Raw genomic sequence first — 21,123 nt, forward strand, 5'->3', positions numbered from 1 at the left:
TTCCTAAAAGCCTTTAAGTGCCCCCTCATTTAAGAAAGTACAGGCGGGAATAGTGAACCTTAGTGTCCGAGACTAAAAGTTAATGTACTCTTCATGAGTACAGTACACTCTCAAATCCTGAAGGAACTTGTGTTTTTGTCTTTTCACTGCTTTGTTCTTTGGGGAATATTGACTGGATTTTGGAATTATAAGGCAAAATTTATTTATTATACCATTCTGTTCAGAAATTCAAATATCACATTATAGACTTCAAGGCTTTTCTCTTCTGATTAAAAAACAACGAAGCTGGGTTTCCTCTGAAAAACAGTCTCTTATTTGTTTATTACAAGTACATTACAAGTTTATACACAGTGTGTCATTGTTCCCTGGTTTATATATCACCATTACTCTGTGATGTCTGCTTCTGTGTAGTCTCACAGAAAGACTGACCAGTGATTCTTTACACATTGGGTACTTGTGAAGATCTCTGGTTTGTAACTCAAGGAACTTTGCACAATAGAATTGCAAATCACGATTGCTCTGAGAATGACTTGCTCAGCCCTAATTGATCTGTTTGCTGCTGTTACTTCTTAACATTTCAAAACTATGCCAAATTGCGTGTCCATGTGTCTTTATAGCATTTCTTGGCTTCAGCTTACATTGGAACATCTATTTAACCCTTTTGCTCTTACTTAACATATGCCCAGCAGTCTTGCCTCCAAATGTCTTTTTTATTTATATTAATTAACGGCATGCTCTTATCTCATTGGTGATCTTGGGAATTATAGAATTTTAGAGTTGGACAACACTTTAAAATAATAGGTAGTATATAAATACATTTGTCAGGAGGAAAAAAAAAAAGAATTCAGGGACACAATTCCAACAGGTATAATATTTCGGTATAATGAATTACTTTCCAAGAAGATTCAATTAATTTCTAGAGGTTATATCAGATATCGAAAACTATGGTCCACTACTGTATTTGTTTTTGTAAATAACATTTTCTTGGAACAAAGTCATGCTCATTTGCGTACATATTATTATGGCTGCTTTTGTGCAATGATAGAGTTGAGTAGTTACAATAGAGATCATATGTCCTGCAAAGCCTAAAATATTTTGTTATCTGGCACTTCACCAAAAAAGTGTGCTAATTCTTGATTTAAACAGTTTAAAAACTCATTCCGGCTGGGTGAGGTGGCTTACACCTGTCATCTCAGCACTTTGGGAGACTGAGGCAGGTGGATCACCTGAGGTCAGGAGATCAAGACTAGCCTGGCCAACATGGTGAAACCTCACTGTATTAAAAATACAAAAATCGCCGGGCGCGGTGGCTCAAGCCTGTAATCCCAGCACTTTGGGAGGCAGAGGCGGGTGGATCACGAGGTCAAGAGATCGAGACCATCCTGGTCAACATAGTGAAACCCCGTCTTTACTAAAAAAAAATACAAAACATTAGCTGGGCATGGTGATGTGTGCCTGTAATCCCAGCTACTCAGGAGGCTGAGGCAGGAGAATTGCCTGAACCCAGGAGGCGGAGGTTGCGGTGAGCCGAGATCGCGCCATTGCACTCCAGCCTGGGTAACAAGAGCGAAACTCTGTCTCAGGGGACAATAAATGGCTGCTAATTATTACCCTATTTAAATTCCAGGTACTGTATGTAATCTCTACTCCTTTTAACAAACTACAAATAATTTACAGATGAAGAGATGGAAGCTCAGTGGGATACATAACTTTCTTAGCTTATGAATAATAGCACTGAATTCAGTCTCATATTTGTTTCAATCCAAAGCCCCTTCTATTTCTAGTATAACATGCTCATTTATCACAATTCTTGTAGACTTCCCTTGATGCTCTGCCTGTGTCTTATTGCCCTACAGCTCTCCTTTTTATAGAAAAGCTTTTTAAAGAAATATTTAATACTTGTAGACTCTTCTTGCCTTTCATTTACTTTTCATCTCATTCTAGTCTAACTTCCACTTCTGTATCAGGATCCTCCAAAGAAACAACCAATAAGAGGTTTTACATATATATGATTTATATATATATATATATATATGTAAAATAAGAATTTACTCATGTGATTGTGGGGGCTGGCTGGCTGGCTGGCAAGTCTGGTATCTATAAAGCAGGCCAGCAGGCTGGAAGCTCAGGCAGGGTTTCTTCAGGAAACTGCAGTTTTTGCTCTTGAGGCCTTCAACTGATTGGATGAAGCCCACCCATATTACCATATTTCCAAGGCTAATTTCCTTTACCTAAATTCAATTTATTGTAACTGTTAATATTTACAGATTAGCTTCTAATTGCCCATAGAATCAAAATCAAATTCCTCATCAGGCATAGAAGGCCTTCTGTGATTAGGCCTTTCCTATTCTATCTCCCATTGTGCTTCCCACATTGCCAAGTCTACTTGTCAGGACATACTGAAATATTTACAGAACCCCGGACATGCCATGTTGTTTGCTTCCATGTCCTGTACTACTGTTTCTTCTGCCTGGCACGTCCACTACCTCTGTTACTTCCCTGCCTCCCTACCCCTACCTAGAGCATCAAGAAAAATTACTTCAGCACCCAGTTCAGTCTTCTCCTTTGTATAACCTCCTCCAATTCCATGAAGAGATTTGATTATACCTCTTTTCTGGCATCATCATACCTTGTTCTTAGCTCTACTGTATTCTACACCATATTCACTTACCTACTGTATTCTTTATTTTTCGTTTGATTGCCGCCTTTCAGTAGTCTTCCAGATATTTCCACTGGCTGACATATTATAGGCACTCATCAAATGTATAGTGGTGGTAGAGATGATGAGGCTGAGTGATCACAAGTTATTTAAGTAAGGGCTTGCCTCCATATCAAGTTTTCCTGGGCCTGGACTACATACAGAGAATGGTAGACAGTTGTCATATAGTCTTCCTTGTCCCTTCTAGAGACTGCTGCTCCAACCTTAGCACCAGCTTCCTTTTGATCTATAGTTTTTATGATAATCTGATACCTATTCTCAGCCTTCATATTGCTTTTGTTTTATTATGCTATATCCTTGGGGCAGTTAAAAAGAAAGATACAGTTAAATTACTATTAAATTTCATCACAAGAGGAATTATGCATCAGCTTGTTTCTCATGTCATTCTCATGTGCCAAAAAGTCTTTTCTGAGCTAGTAAAAAGAAAATTATTGTTTCAGTAGTTTTAAAATCTTCCTGTGTCCCCAAAATGTCTCCATGCATTTAATGTCAAATTAAAAGACAAGCCAAGGCTGGGTGCAGTGGTGCATACTTGTAGTCCTAGCTACACATGAGGCTGGGACAGGGGGATCACTTGAGCACAGGAGCTCAAGGCTGTAATGCTCTATAATCGTACCTGTGAGTAGCCACTGCACTCCAGCCTGGGCAACATAGTGAGACCTCATCTCTAAAATTATTAGACGCTGGGCACAGTCGCTCACAGCTGTAATCCCAGCACTTTGGGAGGCTGAGGCAGGTGGGTCACATGAGGTCAGGAGTTCCAGACCAGCCTGGCCATGTAACGTGGTGAAACTCCGTCTCTACTAAAAATTAGCCAGGCGTGGTGGTGGGCACTGTAATCCCAGCTACTTGGGAGGCTGAGGCAGGAGAATCCTTGAACCTGGGAGGCAGAGGTTGCAGTGAGCAAAGATTGCACCACTGCACTCCAGTTTAGGGGACAGAGTGAGACTCCACCTCAAGAAAAAACATTGTTAGGAAAAATGTCTGTGTTAACCCTGAGAGGACAAATAATGGCTTTTAAAGATTGTTAATAGAATAATGAAGACCTATTGTGTTTTTAACAAGAAAATTTTAGGTGACCAAGGCTCCTGCTATAACACATCGGGGTCATAGGATGGTAGAATGGTCAGCATCTCAATTTAGACACATTACTTCCTGCTCTAAATACACTTGTAGACGCTACTTGTGGTGTAACTCCTTATGTATTTAATATTTATCTGACTCTTGGTTTTCTTGGTTGATTTTTTAAATGGGTAAAGAATATAGTTATGAATTCTTTGCCCTTTATGGAATGTGATATCTTGGTTTTTATTCCATCCGTTACTTACCTTTTACTTAATTTTATCTTATGTTTTGCATTGTGTTTCTAAAATAATGGCTTTGGCTCATTTTTTCCTGAATGTTTCTGCAGTTTGGTTTGAGTATCTGGCTTTGGGTACCACTCCTGAACTTGGACTCCATCTGTACTTGTGACTTTTGGAAGGCAGAAGTCAGTGTTTTCTGTGGAAGATGACCTTTTTTTTAATAGTATATATGTGTATCTCCCCCTCCCCCTTTTGGTTTCTCTTAAAAGACTGGAAAGAAAGCAGTTAAAGCGGTTCTATGGGTCTCAGCAGATGGACTCAGAGTTGTGGATGAAAAAACTAAGGTAAGATTCTTTTTTTAAATTTTTATTTATTTTATTTGTTTATTTTTTTTGGAGATGGAGTTTTACTCTTGTCTCACAGGCTGGAGTGCAATGGCATGATCTAGGCTCACTGCAACCTCTGCCTCCCAGGTTCAAGCGATTCTCCTGCCTCAGCCTTCGGAGTAGCTGGGATTACCAGTGTATGCCACCTTGCCTGGCTAATTTTTGCATTATTAGTAGAGACAGGGTTTCACTATGTTGGCCAGGCTGGTCTGAAACTCCTGACCTCTGGTGATCTGCTCACCTCAGCCTCCCAAAGTGCTGGGATTACAGGATTGAACCATGGCATCTGGCCTAATGGTAAGATTCTTAGAAGCTTAAATAGGACTGCTCATAGTTTTTTTTTGTTTGTTTTTTGAGATGGAGTCTTACTCTGTCACCCAGGCAGGAGTACAATGCACTAGGCAGGTGCAATCTCAATCCACTGCAACTTCTGCCTCCCAGGTTCAAGTAATTCTCCTGCCTCAGCCTCTCAAGTAGCGGGGATTACAGGCACCCGCCACCACACCCAGCTAATTTTTGTATTTTTAGTGGAGATGGGATTTTACCAGGTTGGCCAAGCTGGTCTTGAACTCCTGACCTCGGGTGATCCACCTACCTTGGCCTCCCAAAGTGCTGGGATTACAGGCATGAGCCACCACGCCCAGCAACTGCTCTTAATGTTTTTAAAAATTTCCAGTGATCCAATATAATACCCTTAAGCTGTTGATGTCACTCTTTATTCTTCCACTTAGTCCAAAGTACAGTCTTCTGAGAGACTGTTTAATGTTCAAGAAACCACTTTAGTTACTCATTTACTTTATGAAAAATAGTATTCTCTCATTTTATTCTACATGACATAGTATGTCTAAGGTACTAAGCATTAGCATTTAATGTTAAGATCTGGGTTTTATTTTTGTTTTTTGTTTTTGAGATGGAGTTATGCTTTTGTTGCCCAGGCTGGAGTGCAGTGGCAAGTAGCTGGGATTACAAGCATGTGCAACCATGCCCCAATAATTTTTGTATTTTTAGTACAGACAAGTTTACACTATGTTGGTCGGACTAGTCTTGAACTTTTGACCTCAAATTATCAACTCACCTTGGCCTCCCAGAGTGCTGTGATTATAGGCACAAGCTACTGCTCCTGGCCTACTTTTGTTCTGAGATATTTTTTTTAAAGTTTCAACTCCACACATTTGATACAAAAGATGATAGACTATGCTTTTACTATATTTTAAATTTTAAAAAAAGATGGACTCCACATTTAAAATTTCTTCTTCCTCTGAAGAAAACGCTATTTTAAAAAAATGATATTTGAACTAAGTAACCTGGCTTTTTTTTTTTTTTTTTTTTTTTTTTTTGAGTTTAGCTCTTGTTACCCAGGCTGGAGTGCAATGGCGCTATCTCGGCTCACCGCAACCTCCACCTCCTGGGTTCAGGCAATTCTCCTGCCTCAGCCTCCTGAGTAGCTGGGATTACAGGCACGCAGCACCATGCCCAGCTGATTTTTTTGTATTTTTAGTAGAGACGGGGTTTCACATGTTGGCCAGGATGGTCTCGATCTCTTTATCTCGTGATCCACCCACCTCAGCCTCCCAAAGTGCTGGGATTACAGGCTTGAGCCACCGCGCCCAGCCAGTAACTTGGCTTTTGACTCAAAACTCAATTTAAGTGACATCTTAAGGACTTTGGTTAATAGCTCTTTGGTTAACATTTACTTAGAATCCAAATAATATCTCAAATCATAGGTAGCATTTTGCATTTGAGAGACAGTGATCCTAAACAAGAATGGAGACACAGCTCTACCCCTAGAAAGCATAAGGTGTCATAAGTACATTTAATTATTAATTAAAATTTCCTAGAAGACCTAAAGTCAGGGGAAAAAATGTAGCAAGAAGATAATTTTTCTTAAATGCAGATGCCACCGAAAGGGAAGAAAGTCTGGCAGGTAAAAAGCAGTTTCGATAGGCAGCTTGCCTGGTAAATTTCAAGTGATTTATTAGAGCTGCATTTTAGTTATTTAATCTTACAGTGCATCCTTTTAAGTTCAAGAGAAGCAGTAGTCTAAAATTTTAGTACATTACTGTTAGGAACAGTGATCATTTTAAATAGCTTATTTTTAGGAACTTGTGTAGTTTTCATTAGTGTTTGGATGAAATTTATTAATACTTGAAAGCTATGCATTTAATTGTTTTATACAATAGTTGGAAAGTGATATTGCCCCCTTGTGGCTGCTTACACCACTGGCATTCATTAGTTCAATTTTTTTCCCACACTGTATAGTAGTAATTAGTAGTAATTGGTGGCTTGTCACCATTGGGCTCATCTTCCCACCTTGTATTTCAGTATAAGCAGGGACTAATACAATGTTGGGATCAGTGTTTGTGATAACACCATGCCGTGATATACACAAATTTTTGTAGAACAGAAGCTGATATCTGAAGCCCTTGACCTTTGAGCAAGAAGCTCTGTCAGATTGCCTTCCTCTCCCATCTCCCACCTCATATCTATCTTGATTCTGGTAGCATTCCTACCCTTTTTTTTTTAAAGATAGTATCATGTCTTACACTGTCACCTAGGCTGGAGTACAGTGGCACAATCGTAGATCACCGTAGCCTTAGTCTCCTAGGCTCAAGGGATCCTGAGACTCAGCCTCCCAAGTAGGTGGGACTGCAGGCACATACCACTATGGCCCAGCTAATTTTTTTTTTTTTTTTTTTTTAGAGAGATGGGGTCTCACTATGTTGCCCAAGCTGGTCTCAAACCCCTGGGCTCAAGCACTCCTCCCACTTCAACCTCCCAAAGTGCTGGGATTACAGGTGTGAGCCACTGCACTCGGCCTAGTGTTCCTAATTGAGTATAGTAACGCTTAAATAGTTCTTTAGAAAAAGGGATAAATGAATTGCAATGGACATGTAATTGAATTGGTAGATGGAAATATGAATGGAAATGAAATTTATGTTACAAAGATAAAAATTAATAACAAGTTTCAAAATGAATCTTCAGTGTGTTTCACTTACAGCAATAACTAAATAGAGCTTTTGTTGGACTGACCCTCTAGCAAACAACTATAAATTCTAAACAAAATAACCCAATTATTTGAAGGTACTAGAAACTAACCCAAAGCAGGTAGATTCTAGAGAGAAGCTGACACTTAGAAGAAGGAAATTGTATTGATTCATTTCCCATTTCACAACTTCTAGACTAGGAAAGGCCCTAGTCTGTACCATATAAGGTAGCTCAAACTTCAATGGGAAACATTTAGTCTTTCTGGTCTTAAAAACCAGAAGACAGATTTTTTTTTTTTTTTTATAGACAGAGTCTGGCTCTGTCACCCAGGCTAGAGTGCAATGGTGTGATATCAGTTCACTGCAACCTCTGCCTCCTGGGTTCAAGTGATTCTTCTGTCGCAGCTTCCTGAGTAGCTGGGATTACAGGCACCCATCACCACGCATGGTGAATTTTTGTATTATTAGTAGAGAGAGAGTGTCACCATGTTGGCCAGGCTGGTCTCGAACTCTTGACCTCAAGTGATCCACCTGCCTCGTCCTTCCAAAGTGCAAAAGAATTTGAGGCAACAATAGCTACTAGAAGGTTAAAGAAAAGGCCAGGCGTGGTGGCTCATGCTTGTAATCCCAGCACTTTGGGAGGCTGAGGTGGGTGGATCACTTGAGGCCAAGAGTTCAAGACCAGCCTGGCCAACATGGTGAAACCCCATCTCTACTAAAAATACAAAAAATTAGCTGGGCGTGGTAGTGTGTGCCTGTGGTCCCAGCTACTCAGGTAGCTGAGGCACAAGAAATGCTTAAATCTTGAGAGGCAGAGCTTGCTGTAAGCTGAGATTGAGCCATTGCACTCCAGCAGCCTGGGTGACAGAGCAAGACTCTGTCTCAAAAAAAGAAAGTAAAAAGAGAATCCTGTAAATAAGTGAGCCAAAAAGGAGTAGTCCCAAATTCTGTTCATAAATTCTGTCCAAATCTCTGACACTTTAGCCATGCAGATGCAAGGCAGACTCCAAGTAGCCCAGGTAAAAACTGATATTTGATTAGGTAATGTGATATGCACCTGCAGTCCTAGCTACTTGGGAGGCTGAGGTGGGAGGATCGATTGAGGTTACAGTGAACAGTGATTGCACCACTGCATTCCAGCCTGGATGACTGAGCAAGAAAGTCTCAAAAAAAGAACAAAAACACCCTGATGTTTGAGAGGCTGTCCAAAAGACAGAGTTTTCTATTTGAGTGTAATCAAATTAGCTACCTGATAAAACCAAAAACATAACACTTCCAAGGAATGTAATGGGATCCAGACTCTCCACATACAACATTCATAATGTCTATAATGCAAACTACTCGGCATACAACAAAACAGACAAGTCTGACTTATTCTCATCAAAATAACAATCAATCAAGACCCAACTTCAACATGACTTAGATGTTGGAATTAGCAGACAAGGATTTTAAATACCCACCTTCATTATTTGACCAAGAAATAAACATCTCTTGTATTTGAGTTATTATATTGTTTTGTATTTATAGCATCACCACAACTAGTACAGAAAATGATACATCGAAGTAGGGTAACAGAAATGAAAATAGTGTATAGCAGACATTAGAACCATACTCAGTGACAAAAAGGAAATATGTTCATATTGAATGAAGAGATAGAAATCTTGGCAGAGAATAGAAACTATGAAAAAGAAACAAATGGCCAGGCTCGGTGGCTAATAGCTATAATCCCAGCACTTCAGGAGGCTGAGGCGGGCAGATCACGAGGTCAGGAGACTGAGACCATCCTGGCTAACACAGTGAAACCTCATCTCTACTAAAAAAAAAAACAAAAATTAGCCAGGTGTGGTGGCCTGCATCTGTAGTCCCAGCTACTCAGGAGGCTGAGGCAGGAGAATTGCTTGAACCCAGGGGCAGAGGTTGCAGTGAGCCAAGATCATGCCAGTGCTCTCCAGCCTGAGCTACAAAGAAAGACTCTATCTCAAAAAAAGAAAAAGAAAAAGAAACAAATGGAAATTCCACATCTCAAAAATATAGTATCTGAAGTAAATTCACTGGATGGGGTATATATAATGAAAAAAAGCAAGGCACAGAACTGTGTGTATATGTGTGTATAATGTTAATTGTGAAACAAAGGTAGCATAAATGTGACTATTATATATATTTGCTTATATTTGGAAATAAAAGGATTAAAGATACTGATTTATATATATTGTCAAACATGGAATCTACCATGAAAGAGATGTAAAACTAGAATGAACAAGCATATGCTTTAGAACATGTAGATGAGGGAGATAACTGGGCAAAGTGCCTCTTAGGATGTCTGCTAAGTCCAATTCTTAGTATTTAAACCGCTGGACACAGATCTAGCTATTCTATAGCCTAGTTGTATCAGATGTATGGATTCTGCATCATGAACATCCTGTGTTCTGAGAAGCTTGAATAACCTCGTAAGTCTTCTCTTTGTGTGTTCTGTTTTCTAGGACCTCATAGTTGACCAGACGATAGAGAAAGTTTCTTTCTGTGCGCCAGATAGGAACTTTGATAGAGCCTTTTCTTACATATGTCGCGATGGCACCACTCGTCGTTGGATCTGTCACTGCTTCATGGCTGTTAAGGACACAGTGAGTCCAACAAATATGTATTTCATCATGAGTATTCTCAGTTAGCTGGGCTCTCTCTGGGTTTGCTCATCCAGGAGGTTTCCACTACATTTTTAACAAGTACATGCTGCTACAGCTGTTCTTGGAAGTACTTCAACTAGCCTACATTTGGCTCCTCTTATTCAAATAGTTCACACTCTTGGTGTAACCCTGTGAGTTGCAACTCACAGAACAAAATGATTGGCCAAGATCCAAGATCATTAAAAGAAGGTAAAAATGGTCTGGTGATAGTGGTTGCTAAACTTTATCTGAAACTTTTAATTATTGGAAGTATTTTCAGGGTTCTTAAATGTATTTGTTTGCTGGGCAAACAAATTTTAATACCATATGGATATGGTATTAAAAATGTATTTGTGGGCTGGGCACAGTGGCTCAAGCCTGTAATCCAAGCACTTTGGGAGGCCCAGGCGGGTGGATCATGAGGTCAGGAGTTTGAGGCCAACCAGCCTGGCCAATATGGTGAAACCTTGTCTCTACTAAAAATACAAACAATGATCTGCGCCTATAGTCCCAGCTACTTGGGAGGCTGAGGCAGAAGAATTGCTTGAACACAGGAGGCGGAGGTTGCAGTTAGCCAAGATTGTACTGTACTCCAGCCTGGGTGACAGAGTAAGACTCTGTCTAAAAAATATATATATATATTTGCAGAGACTACTAAAAATGAAGGAACTTGGCTGGGCCTGATGGATCACTCCAATAATCCCAGCACTTTGGCCAAGGTGGGAGGATCACTTCAGACCACGAGGTGGAAACCAACCTGGGTTACATGGCAAAACCTCAACTTTAGAAGTTTAAAAAATGAGCTAGACGTGGTGGCACATGCATGTAGTCCTAGCTACTTGGGAGGCTGAGGCGAGTGGACCACTTGAGTCTAGGTTTTGGAGGCTACAGCGAGTTACTGTGCCATTAGACTCCAGCCTAGGTGACAGAGTGAGACCCTGTCTCCAAAAAAAAAAAAAAAAAGAAAAGGAAAGGAAAGGAAAAAGTAAAAACAACTGAGTTGGAGTATACTTTCAATTATTATAAAAACAGAAATACTGGCCAGGCACTGTGGCTCATGCCTGTAATCCCAGCACTTTGGGAGGCCAAGGCAGGCAGATCACGAGGTCAGGAGTTCAAGACCAGCCTAGCCAATATGTTAAAATCTCATCTCGCCGGGCGCGGTGGCTCGAGCCTGTAATCCCAGCACTTTGGGAGGCCGAGGCGGGTGGATCACGAGGTCAAGAGATCGAGACCATCCTGGTCAACACGGTGAAACCCCGTCTCTACTAAAAATACAAAAAATTAGCTGGGCATGGTGGCGTGTGCCTGTAATCCCAGCTACTCAGGAGGCTGAGGCAGGAGAAATTGCCTGAACCCAGGAGGCGGAGGTTGTGGTGAGCCGAGATCGCGCCATTGCACTCCAGCCTGGGTAACAAGAGCGAAACTCCATCTCAAAAAAAAAAAAAAAAAAAAAAAAATCTCATCTCTACTAAAATACAAAAAAATTAGCTGGGTGTAGTGGCATGTGCCTGTATTCCTAGCTACTCGGAAAGCTGAGGCAGGAGAATCATTTGAACCTGGGAGGCAGAGGTTGCAGTGAGCTGAGATTGTGCCACTGAGTCCAGCCTGGGCAACAGAGCAAGACTCTATCTCAAAAACAAACAAACAAACAAAAAACCAGAAATACTGGCCAGGCATGTTTGCTCACACCTGTAATCTCAGCACTTTGGGAGGTCAAGGTGGGTGGATCACCTGAGGTCAGGAGTTCAAGACCAGTCTGGCCAACATGGTGAAACCCTGTCTCTACTAAAAATGGAAAAATTAGCCAGGTGTGATGGCACATGCCTATAATCCTAGCTACTTGGGAGATTGATGCAGGAGAATCGCTTGAACAGGGAGGCAGAGGTTGCAGTGAGCCAAGATTGAGCTACTGCACTCCAGCCTGGACGACAGAATAAGACTGCATCTCAAAAAGAAAAGAAAAGAAAGAGGCCAGGCATGGTGGCTTATGCCTGTAATCCCAGCACTTTGGAAAGCCAAGACAGGTAGATCACTTGAGACTGGGCGTTCAAGACTAGTCTAACCAACATGGTAAAACCCTGTCTTTACTAAAAATACAAAAATTACCTGGGTGTGATGGCAGGTGCCTGTAATCCCAGCTACTCAGGGAGGCTGAAGCACGAGAATTGCCTGAACCCAGGAGGCAGAGGTTTCAGTGAGCCAAGATCACATCACTGTATAGCCTGGGTAATGAAGCAAGACTCCATCTCAAAAAAAATAAATAAACAGAAATAAGTTATGGTAGAATGAACAACGCTAGAAATTGTTGTATGTTAGAAGTTTTGTTTTAAAATAGAGAATACTTTCATTCTTTATGTAAAGTATCCCAAATTCTAATATGAAAGACAAATTTCTTTTATATGACAATGATTTTACTCTAAATTGAGCATTTCAAATCTGAAAATCTGAAATTGTCCAAAATTCTAAACTTTTTGAGCACCGACATGACACTCAACAGAAATAGTCATTGGAGCATTTTGGATTTTGGATTTTCGGATTTGGTTTGTCAACTTTATAATGCAAGTATTCCCAAATCTGAAAAAATCTAAAATCAGAAACACTTCTGGTCCCAAGCATTTCAGAAAAAAAGATACACAAACTGTATGTGCAGCAAGTATTCAGACAGAATAGGCAATATAGCCATTTATGAAGGCTACAGGTCAATCTATAAGTTTAATCTGGAAAATAACTAGTGGCCATGCTCTAAAAATTGACCAAAATTGTTTAAAGCTGAAACATTGGTGTAAACAAATGCTAAAAGCTCAGGCTCTGAGTCAGATACGGGTTTTAGTCCTGATTTCGGTTCTTACTAGCTGTGGGATTTGGGGCAAGTTACTAAACATTCTCTGTCTTGGTATACGGTTCTATAAATTGAGAAAACTGTTGTGAATACTAAATTGGATAATGATTATAAGCACAGTTAACATAGCATCTGGCCCACATTAACTGCTCCAACAATTTTAGCTAATATTGCTTAAGCTGTTTTTCCTTGATTAGACACAGGTGCTTTGAAAATCTGTTGAAGTAATTAAACTATGCATTTTTCCTGTTTCTCAGACCCTAAGCAGACCCACAAATGGTATATTTTGCTATCACTTTCCAGATACTAATTTTAAAACCATTTTATTTTCAAATCATGGCCCGGCAGGCTGTTTGAATCTCCTAGTTGTGTATCAGAATCACCTGGTAGATTTGTTTTAAAACATAGATTGCTAGGCCATTCATCCAGCGTTTTTCATTCAGTGAGTTTGGGGTTGGGGCTTAAGAATTTGCCGTTACAAATTTCCAGATGACGCTGTTGGTTGGGGATGAGGTCACTCTTCAACAACTTCTGCCCTAGGCCTAGGAGGAAGAATAAGCTTCCTTGACCTGTAGCTCTGTCCTTGTAGTAGAGCTGTGTTCAGATGCGAACACATTCTAAGAATCTTTCAGTAGTCCTGTTTCATGTTTAACATCTGGCCTAACATCGTCCTGCTAGGAAGTTAGATGGAAACTCATGTGGATTCATAGAGTAAATCTGTGAGTCTTTAAGTAGTCAAAAGTTTTTTAAGAAGTTTAAAAGTTTTAATAAAGTACTCATGTAGTAAAATCTTAGGAATAATAAGCATTTTAAATATTACTTGTCCTTATCACTAATACTGTCAGACAAAATCCAGTGAAACGACTTGTTCAGAACCATGTGTAGAAGCAACTGCCTATGTGGTATGATTTTGAGACCACCACAAAAGACTTCCTGTTCCCAAATATCTCTTCTCACTGTGAATAATGCCAACAATTATTATACCATTTCTAGCTTTTTAATTCCACAATTAGCAGAATGGTTTAAAATACAGATAACCCTGCAAAAAATAATCCATTAAATTTATTAAATTGACTCTGTAATCCAATGTATCTATAAAGCAGTGTTTTGTTTATATACGTCCCCCATTCCTCCCACACGTAAATCAGTTTTATCTGCTTAATTCTTTTATAAGTAGAGAGTGTGGATGAAAACATGCTTTCACTTTTGCCTATGTGTGGCTGGGAGGTAGAGCCGGGAATTAGAGAAAGCTAGAGGAAGATAGAAAAAGTATGGGGGAAAACCTAAAACCACCGAAGGCCATAAATGAGGAGGGTTACTTAGAGTGGGGATTCAGAAAGGGGAGACAGAAAGCAAAGCTTTTGTCTTACTGTTAATTGTGGTGTTTTGTTTTGTTTTGTTTTGTTGTTGTTTTTTGGATGGCACAATTACAGCTCATTGCAGCCTTGACCTCCTAGGCTTAAGCGATCCTCCCACCTCCCAAGTAGGACCACAGGCACACACCACCACCACACCTGACATATTTTATTTTATTTATTTTGTTTTATTTTACTTTTGAGACAGAGTTTCGCTCTTGTTGCCCAGGCTGGAGTGCAATGGCCTAATCTCAGCTCACTGCAATCTCTACCTTCCGATTTCAAGCGATTCTCCTGTTTCAGTCTCCTCAAGTAGCTGGGATTACAGGTGCCCACCACTACACCCAGCTAATTTTTGTATTTTTAGTAGAGACAGAGTTTCACCCTGTTGGCCAGGCTGATCTCAAACTCCTGACCTCAAGATCTGCCCACCTTGGCCTCCCAAAGTGCTGGGATTACAGGAATGAGCCACCGTGCCTGGCCTAATTTTCTTTTATATTTTTGTAGAGACAGGGAGGGTCTCACTGTGTTATCCAGGCTGGTCTCAAACTCCTAGGCTGAAGCAATCCTCCCAACTTGGCCTCCCAAAGTGCTGAAATGACAGGTGTGAGCCACCATGCCTGTCTCATTCCTTTTTAATTACTGGAATTATGTTTGTTTATCAGAAGTTTTCAGTTTGTACATTTTTTTCCTAGACATATTAACAGTGTATTTAAGCTCCTGAAATTTGCCTTGCCTTTCCAGTAGTTTCTTAGAAATGGCTGGTAAATATTCCCACTGCTTCCCCAAAGGGCAACTAGAAGTTTGCATGTCTAGGCTTGAAACCTTGCATTTTTCTAAGCTGTTGGCCAGGGCTGACATGGCAGAGCCTGAATAAGGAGTTCTCCATGGCTGCTTGCAAAAGCACAGGTTGCTGGTTATTACTTTACCCAAGGCTTGAACAGTGAACTGAACTATCATAAGCGCTACCTAAGAAAATGTATTCATTTAAATTAATTTGACATACTAATATATTTTTTAAATTTTAAGCTGGAATTTGCAACATCTTGCCTTCATAACAGACTTATTTGGGCTGAGTGTGATGGCTCATGCCAGTAATCCTAGCACTTTGGGAGGCTAAAACAGGCAGACCACTTGAGGCCAGGAGTTCGAGACCAGCCTGGCCAACGTGGCAAAACCCCATGTCTACTAAGAATATAAAAATTAGCCAGGTGTGGCAGTGCATGACTGTAGTCCCAGCTACTCAGAATGCTGAGGCACAAGAATCATTTGAGCCCAAAGGCAGAGGTTGCAGTGAGCAGAGATAGTACCACTGCACTCCAGCCTAGGTAGCAGAGCAAGAGTCAGTTTCAAAAAAAAGGGGAGGGGTGAACTTATTTGTATGTAATTGTTAGTACTGTAATTCTGAAAAAGCTTTTAAAACCTTCTGCTCTCTATAGGGTGAAAGGTTGAGCCATGCAGTAGGCTGTGCTTTTGCAGCCTGTTTAGAGCGCAAGCAGAAGCGGGAGAAGGAATGTGGAGTGACTGCTACTTTTGATGCTAGTCGGACCACTTTTACAAGAGAAGGATCATTCCGTGTTACAACAGCCACTGAACAAGCAGAAAGAGAGGAGATCATGAAACAAATGCAAGATGCCAAGAAAGGTACAATCTGTTCTACAATGTCTATTTATGGAATGCAGTTTTTCCCAACAAGGTATTATTTTGAAGCTATCAGGGATAAGTTTTCTCATAATCAAAGAGAACCCTTAGCTATATAAGACCTTAATAACAAAGCTGAAAATCTTAAAAACTGCTTCCTTTAGAGTGGCTGGTTTAATGGCTTCAACAGTGTTTACTCCATTATAGTTAGCTATCTGAGGAATCAGAATGGAGTTGAAGAAGTTGCAGAGACATCTCTTACACCCTTCCTGCCATCCTGAAATACATTTTTAATTCTGATGCATCTGATCTCTATGAGAGGCAAATGAATCAAGTACCTGCATCTTAGGAAGGAAGGAAGCACAGGTCCCAGGGCTTCAGGCTGCAAAGGATCCACAGACTATGATGCTAGCAGAACAATTTAACCAGTAGTACTGTTTGTATTAGATTATTGCTGTTTTTTAGTGCTTTCTAGTCTCAAAAGTCTATAGATTTTGACAGATCAGCCTATAACTCTTTCCCATAGCCCTGTTAATTGAGTGTGTGATTTTGTAGATTGTTTTATTTAGGTACACATGGCATCACAGCAGAAATGCCTATACAAACATTCAAGTTAGTCAGCAGTCTATAAATGTGGGTTTGGTATATTTTAGAACTAAATGATAGGGCTTGAAAATATTTTTGCATTCTTATATACAACTAGGGTTAAAACCAACAAGAAAAGCACAAACAATTCAGGTTAACTAATAGACATTAGTATAATTTTGAGGCCAGGGATCACACCTGTAATCCCAACACTTTAGGAGGCTGAGGGAGGATCACTTGTGGCCAGGAGTTTGTCACCAGACTAGGCAACATAGACCCTGTCCCCCCCCCCCAAAAAAAAAAATTGTAAGTAGAGGTTCTCAAGAAAAAATATTTTTAAAAAAACTTTCTTTTAATTACCCATATTTGGTGGTTCACTCCTGTAATCCTAGCTGCTTGGGAAGCTGAGGCTAGCAGGTTGCTGGAGCCCAGGAGTACAAGGTTACAGTGTGAGCTGTAATCATGCCACTGCACTCCTCCAGCCTGGGTTACAGCAAAACTGTGTCTCTTGAAAAAAATTTTATATATATATTTAAATATTACAAATATATTAAATATATATTATATAATATGCTATATATATAAATATATATATACACACACATATTTGATAATTTTTTTACTCTATTCTTTTAGTTCTATACCACCCATTTTCTTTGGTATTCTGGTTTGGTTTTTTTTTTTTTTTTTTTGGAGACAGATTCTAGTTCTGTTGCCAAGCTGGAGTGCAGTGGCACAATCTTGGCTCACAAACTTGGCTCACTGCACCCTCCACTTCCCGGGTTCAAGCGATTCTCCTGCCTCAACCTCTTGAGTAGCTGGAATTTCAGGTGCATGCCACCACACCCGGCTAATGTTTATATTTTTAGTAGAGATGGGCTTTTGCCACATTGGCCAGGCTGATCTCAAACTTCTGACCTCAGGTGATCCGCCTGCCTTGGCCTCCCAAAGTGCTGGGATTACAGGTGTGAGCCACTGCACCCGGCCTTACACCAGCCCTTTTGGATAGCATCATTGATCGAATACTGACCCAAATAGCTCTAATTCTTAATGCCCCCCCACCAATAAAAAAGCACACATATTTTTATTTGAAATGAAATTACTGACTATGATTTTTTTTCCATTTCTTGTAAATATCTGCACCAGGAAGCCAAAGCGGGGGAATCATGCTATCTGTACTAGAAAATTTAACCTATATAGCTGTTATTTAATATGCTTTAGTGATCTTCAGACTCTTCACTAATTAAACATGTTCTTTAATACCACTAAATAATATCATTGTTATGCATAGCAACTGCAAAGAGATTGAGTCCCAGGATCTACAAAGGACTGTGAGAGTGAGTCAGTGGTAGATATTTGTCACAATCAGAATGGGGTTCCAGTGGTACCTGCAGTCTTATATTTAATCAAATTTAATCCAATTCAAATTTTACTACTGCATACTTTTACTCAAGTGAACCACAAATCTTTGATTTAAAGACTGCTTTAAGCCAGGCATGGTTGCTTATGCCTGTAGTCCCAGCACTTTGGGAGACCGAGGCAAGCGGATCATCTGAGATCCGGATTTCATGACCAGCCGAGCCAACATGGTGAAACCTCTTGTCTGTTAAAAATATAAAATTAGGTAGCCCTGGTGGCACATGCCTATAATTTCAGCTACTTGGGAGTCTGAGGCAGGAGAATCACTTGAAACTGGGAGGCAGGGGTTGCAATGAGCCAAGATTGCGCCATTGCACTCCAGCCTGGGCAAAAAGAGTGAAACTCCATCTGAAAAAATAAAAAATAAGACTGCTTTATATGACATTCTTTGACACCTGACCAAAGATATATGGTTAAACTTAAGCTTCTTTAGACCTTTCTAACACTGCAGTTCCGAAAGTTCTCCTCCCCTAACAGATAAACATTGAAAATCATGAATCATCATTCTTTAAAAGACCACATATTAGGAATTCATAGGAACTGGGTTTTTAAGATCTTGTTCACAGTCTTTATAAATCACTGAATGAGAATCAAAGATCTAACATCTGTGTCTTAGTAGATATGCTGTGTGACATGTAGTAGGTTACTAAGCCTTTTATCTGTCTGAAAAATAGATCTGAACCCTACTTCTAACTTTTAAGGGACATTGGGAAGAAAATGGGTAAAAGGATATAGAGGGCTTTCAAATTTGTCGGCTCTGTAAACTCAGTTTATTTGTTCTCTTTATTTTCTTGAGCTGAAACAGATAAGATAGTCGTTGGTTCATCAGTGGCCCCTAGCAACACTGCCCCATCCCCATCCTCTCCCACCTCTCCTACTTCTGATGCCACGGCCTCTCTGGAGATGAACAATCCTCATGCCATCCCACGCCGGCATGCTCCGATTGAACAGCTTGCTCGCCAAGGCTCTTTCCGAGGATTTCCTGCTCTTAGCCAGAAGATGTCACCCTTTAAACGCCAACTATCCCTACGCATCAATGAGTTGCCTTCCACCATGCAGAGGAAGACTGATTTCCCCATTAAAAACGCAGGTAATGTAGCATCTCCCTGACTCACTGGGTACTGTAGCACTAAAGCATTATCATCACTTCCCATGGAGACACTAATCCCATTAAACTAGCCATTCCTCTTCCCCTGAGGTTGGTTGATGGTTGTATCTTTTGTCATTTCCCATTGCGGGACAACTAAGGTCCATGGAGGAGGATGTGAAACAGTAATTTCTCTTCAGCAAACAGAAATTCCACATGGCAGCAGAACCATGTGGAATTCCTAGCCTAGGAATTGTGGTTTGTCCCGATGTAAGTCACTAACTCTCAGCCAACCTGCTTCCAAACATCAGGGGTCTCAAGTTTCCATTCTTATTCTACCATTTGGGACCCAGCAGGGAATTAATTAAAGAGGCCTTAGAAACACATAGCATTATCAGCAGAAGAAATGGATATGTGCTCATTGTCCTTCTGGCTGGTTGGCTCCATAGGGAGGAAACTCTAGACAAGTCTCTCGTGTACATCTAAGATCTGTTGTTCATCACAAACAGTGGAGTTGTTCACAAATATTCATTACCTTTCAGAACCATCCCACAGGCCTTTGTGTGGCCTCTGTACAGCTATGCCAGCCCCTATAGGTCTACCCTCATCATAAAATCTGTAGCTAAAGTATTAGATCTGGTCAGTGCTTTTGTTGAGCTCTATTTTACCTCCCTCTGAGACATGTCAAGTCATTGCTATAATAGAATATGAGGAAACTCTGTCTCAATAGGCCATTCCTGCTGATGGTATAAAAGTACAGAGTTAAGTTCATCCAACAGATGAAACTAGGCCTAAAGAATAATTGGACTAGATGATTACAGAGGGTCTTTTCAGCTCTCAATTGAGGTACCTCATTTAAGGCTCCCTCTGGGGCAGACAGGAAATAAAAACTATTATTCTCTTTACAAATGAGCAAACAGATCTTCAGCTCACATAATTAGCTTCCTCACTGATACAAAAGTATCCTAGAGTCAGTATTAAGAATAACGACCCTAGAGTCCTACACCTCTGCTCACTTTTTCATGTTATCACAGATCGTATGCTTAGTACTGAAAACTTTGAAGAAAAATGCGATTGATGACATTGTCATAGTTTGTTACAGAGAAAAACAGTAAGCATCCACTAGTGCCCCAGACTTTTTAACCCATTTTTCTGACAGAAGTACTAAGGGCTGCAGAACCGAATTCAGATCACAGCCTTGAGAACACGTTGGAAGGCATATAGGTTGCAGATGTCTTCTAGAAAGATCTGGCTAGCTGAACATCTTGGCACAAAAAGGATAAATTCCCAACAGCGTTACAAAAAGAGGAGATAGCTGGGTGCAGTGGCTCATGCCTGTAATCCCAGCATTTTGGGAGGCTGGGGCGGGTGGATCACGAGGTCAGGAGATCGAGACCATCCTGGCCTACATGGTGAAACCCTGTCTCTACTAAAAATACAAAAAATTATCCAGGTGTGGAGGCGCACACCTGTAGTCCCAGCTACTCGAGAGGCTGAGGCACAAGAATCACTTGAACCCGGGAGGCGGAGGTTGGTTGCAGTGAGCCGAGATGGTGCCACTGCACTCCAGCCTGGCGACAGAGCAAGACTCTGTCTCAAAAAAAAAAAAAAAAAGAGGAAATGAAGTGATTGGGGGATTTGTAAGGGAGGAAGATGTACCTTAGTACATTGATTGTTGACATTTTATACTTTCCCATCTGAAAACCCAGTGAAATTTTGGTAAATGTTTTGAAGCTGCTTTTGTAGCACCACCAGACAGTTAATTGAGCCTTTTCTTCCATAAACAAGAGGTACAGTATAAAATGCCAGCTTGTGTCTTACTATTAAATTTCAGGATTATTCAATTTTTCTGTCTGGAGCCATTTTCTGTTTGCCTTGCAGTGCCAGAGGTAGAAGCGGAGGCAGAGAGCATCAGCTCCCTGTGCTCACAGATCACCAATGCCTTCAGCACACCTGAGGACCCCTTCTCATCTGCTCCAATGACCAAACCAGTGACAGCGGTGGCACCACAATCTCCTACCTTCCAAGGTTGGTGCCCTCTGACCTGTTCAGCTGTTCTCTTTACAAGCAGTACTTTTAGTACACTGCTCACTAACTGTAAGTTGGCATCCTGAACTTCCCAATAGCTGGTCAGACCCATT

General features: G+C 40.6%; 1 protein-coding gene across 16 annotated transcripts in view; it reads left to right on the top strand.

Moving 5' to 3' along the window:
* NUMB (NUMB endocytic adaptor protein) overlaps window positions 1–21,123 on the top strand; it is a 185,986-nt gene that overhangs the window by 156,645 nt on the left and 8,218 nt on the right. For 14 of the 16 annotated variants that reach the window (XM_074393015.1, XM_074393018.1, XM_074393014.1 and 11 more), the window contains 5 exons: window positions 4,293–4,367; window positions 9,874–10,014; window positions 15,690–15,894; window positions 18,692–18,985; window positions 20,864–21,010. In XM_074393015.1, coding sequence (XP_074249116.1) covers window positions 4,293–4,367; window positions 9,874–10,014; window positions 15,690–15,894; window positions 18,692–18,985; window positions 20,864–21,010 — 862 coding nt within the window. The remainder of the gene's footprint in view (window positions 1–4,292; window positions 4,368–9,873; window positions 10,015–15,689; window positions 15,895–18,691; window positions 18,986–20,863; window positions 21,011–21,123) is intronic. The other 2 variants (XM_074393023.1, XM_074393025.1) reach the window with 1 other exon arrangement.

Source organism: Saimiri boliviensis, chromosome 2 (genome assembly GCF_048565385.1).
Source record: "Saimiri boliviensis isolate mSaiBol1 chromosome 2, mSaiBol1.pri, whole genome shotgun sequence".
Lineage (NCBI taxonomy): Eukaryota > Metazoa > Chordata > Mammalia > Primates > Cebidae > Saimiri > Saimiri boliviensis.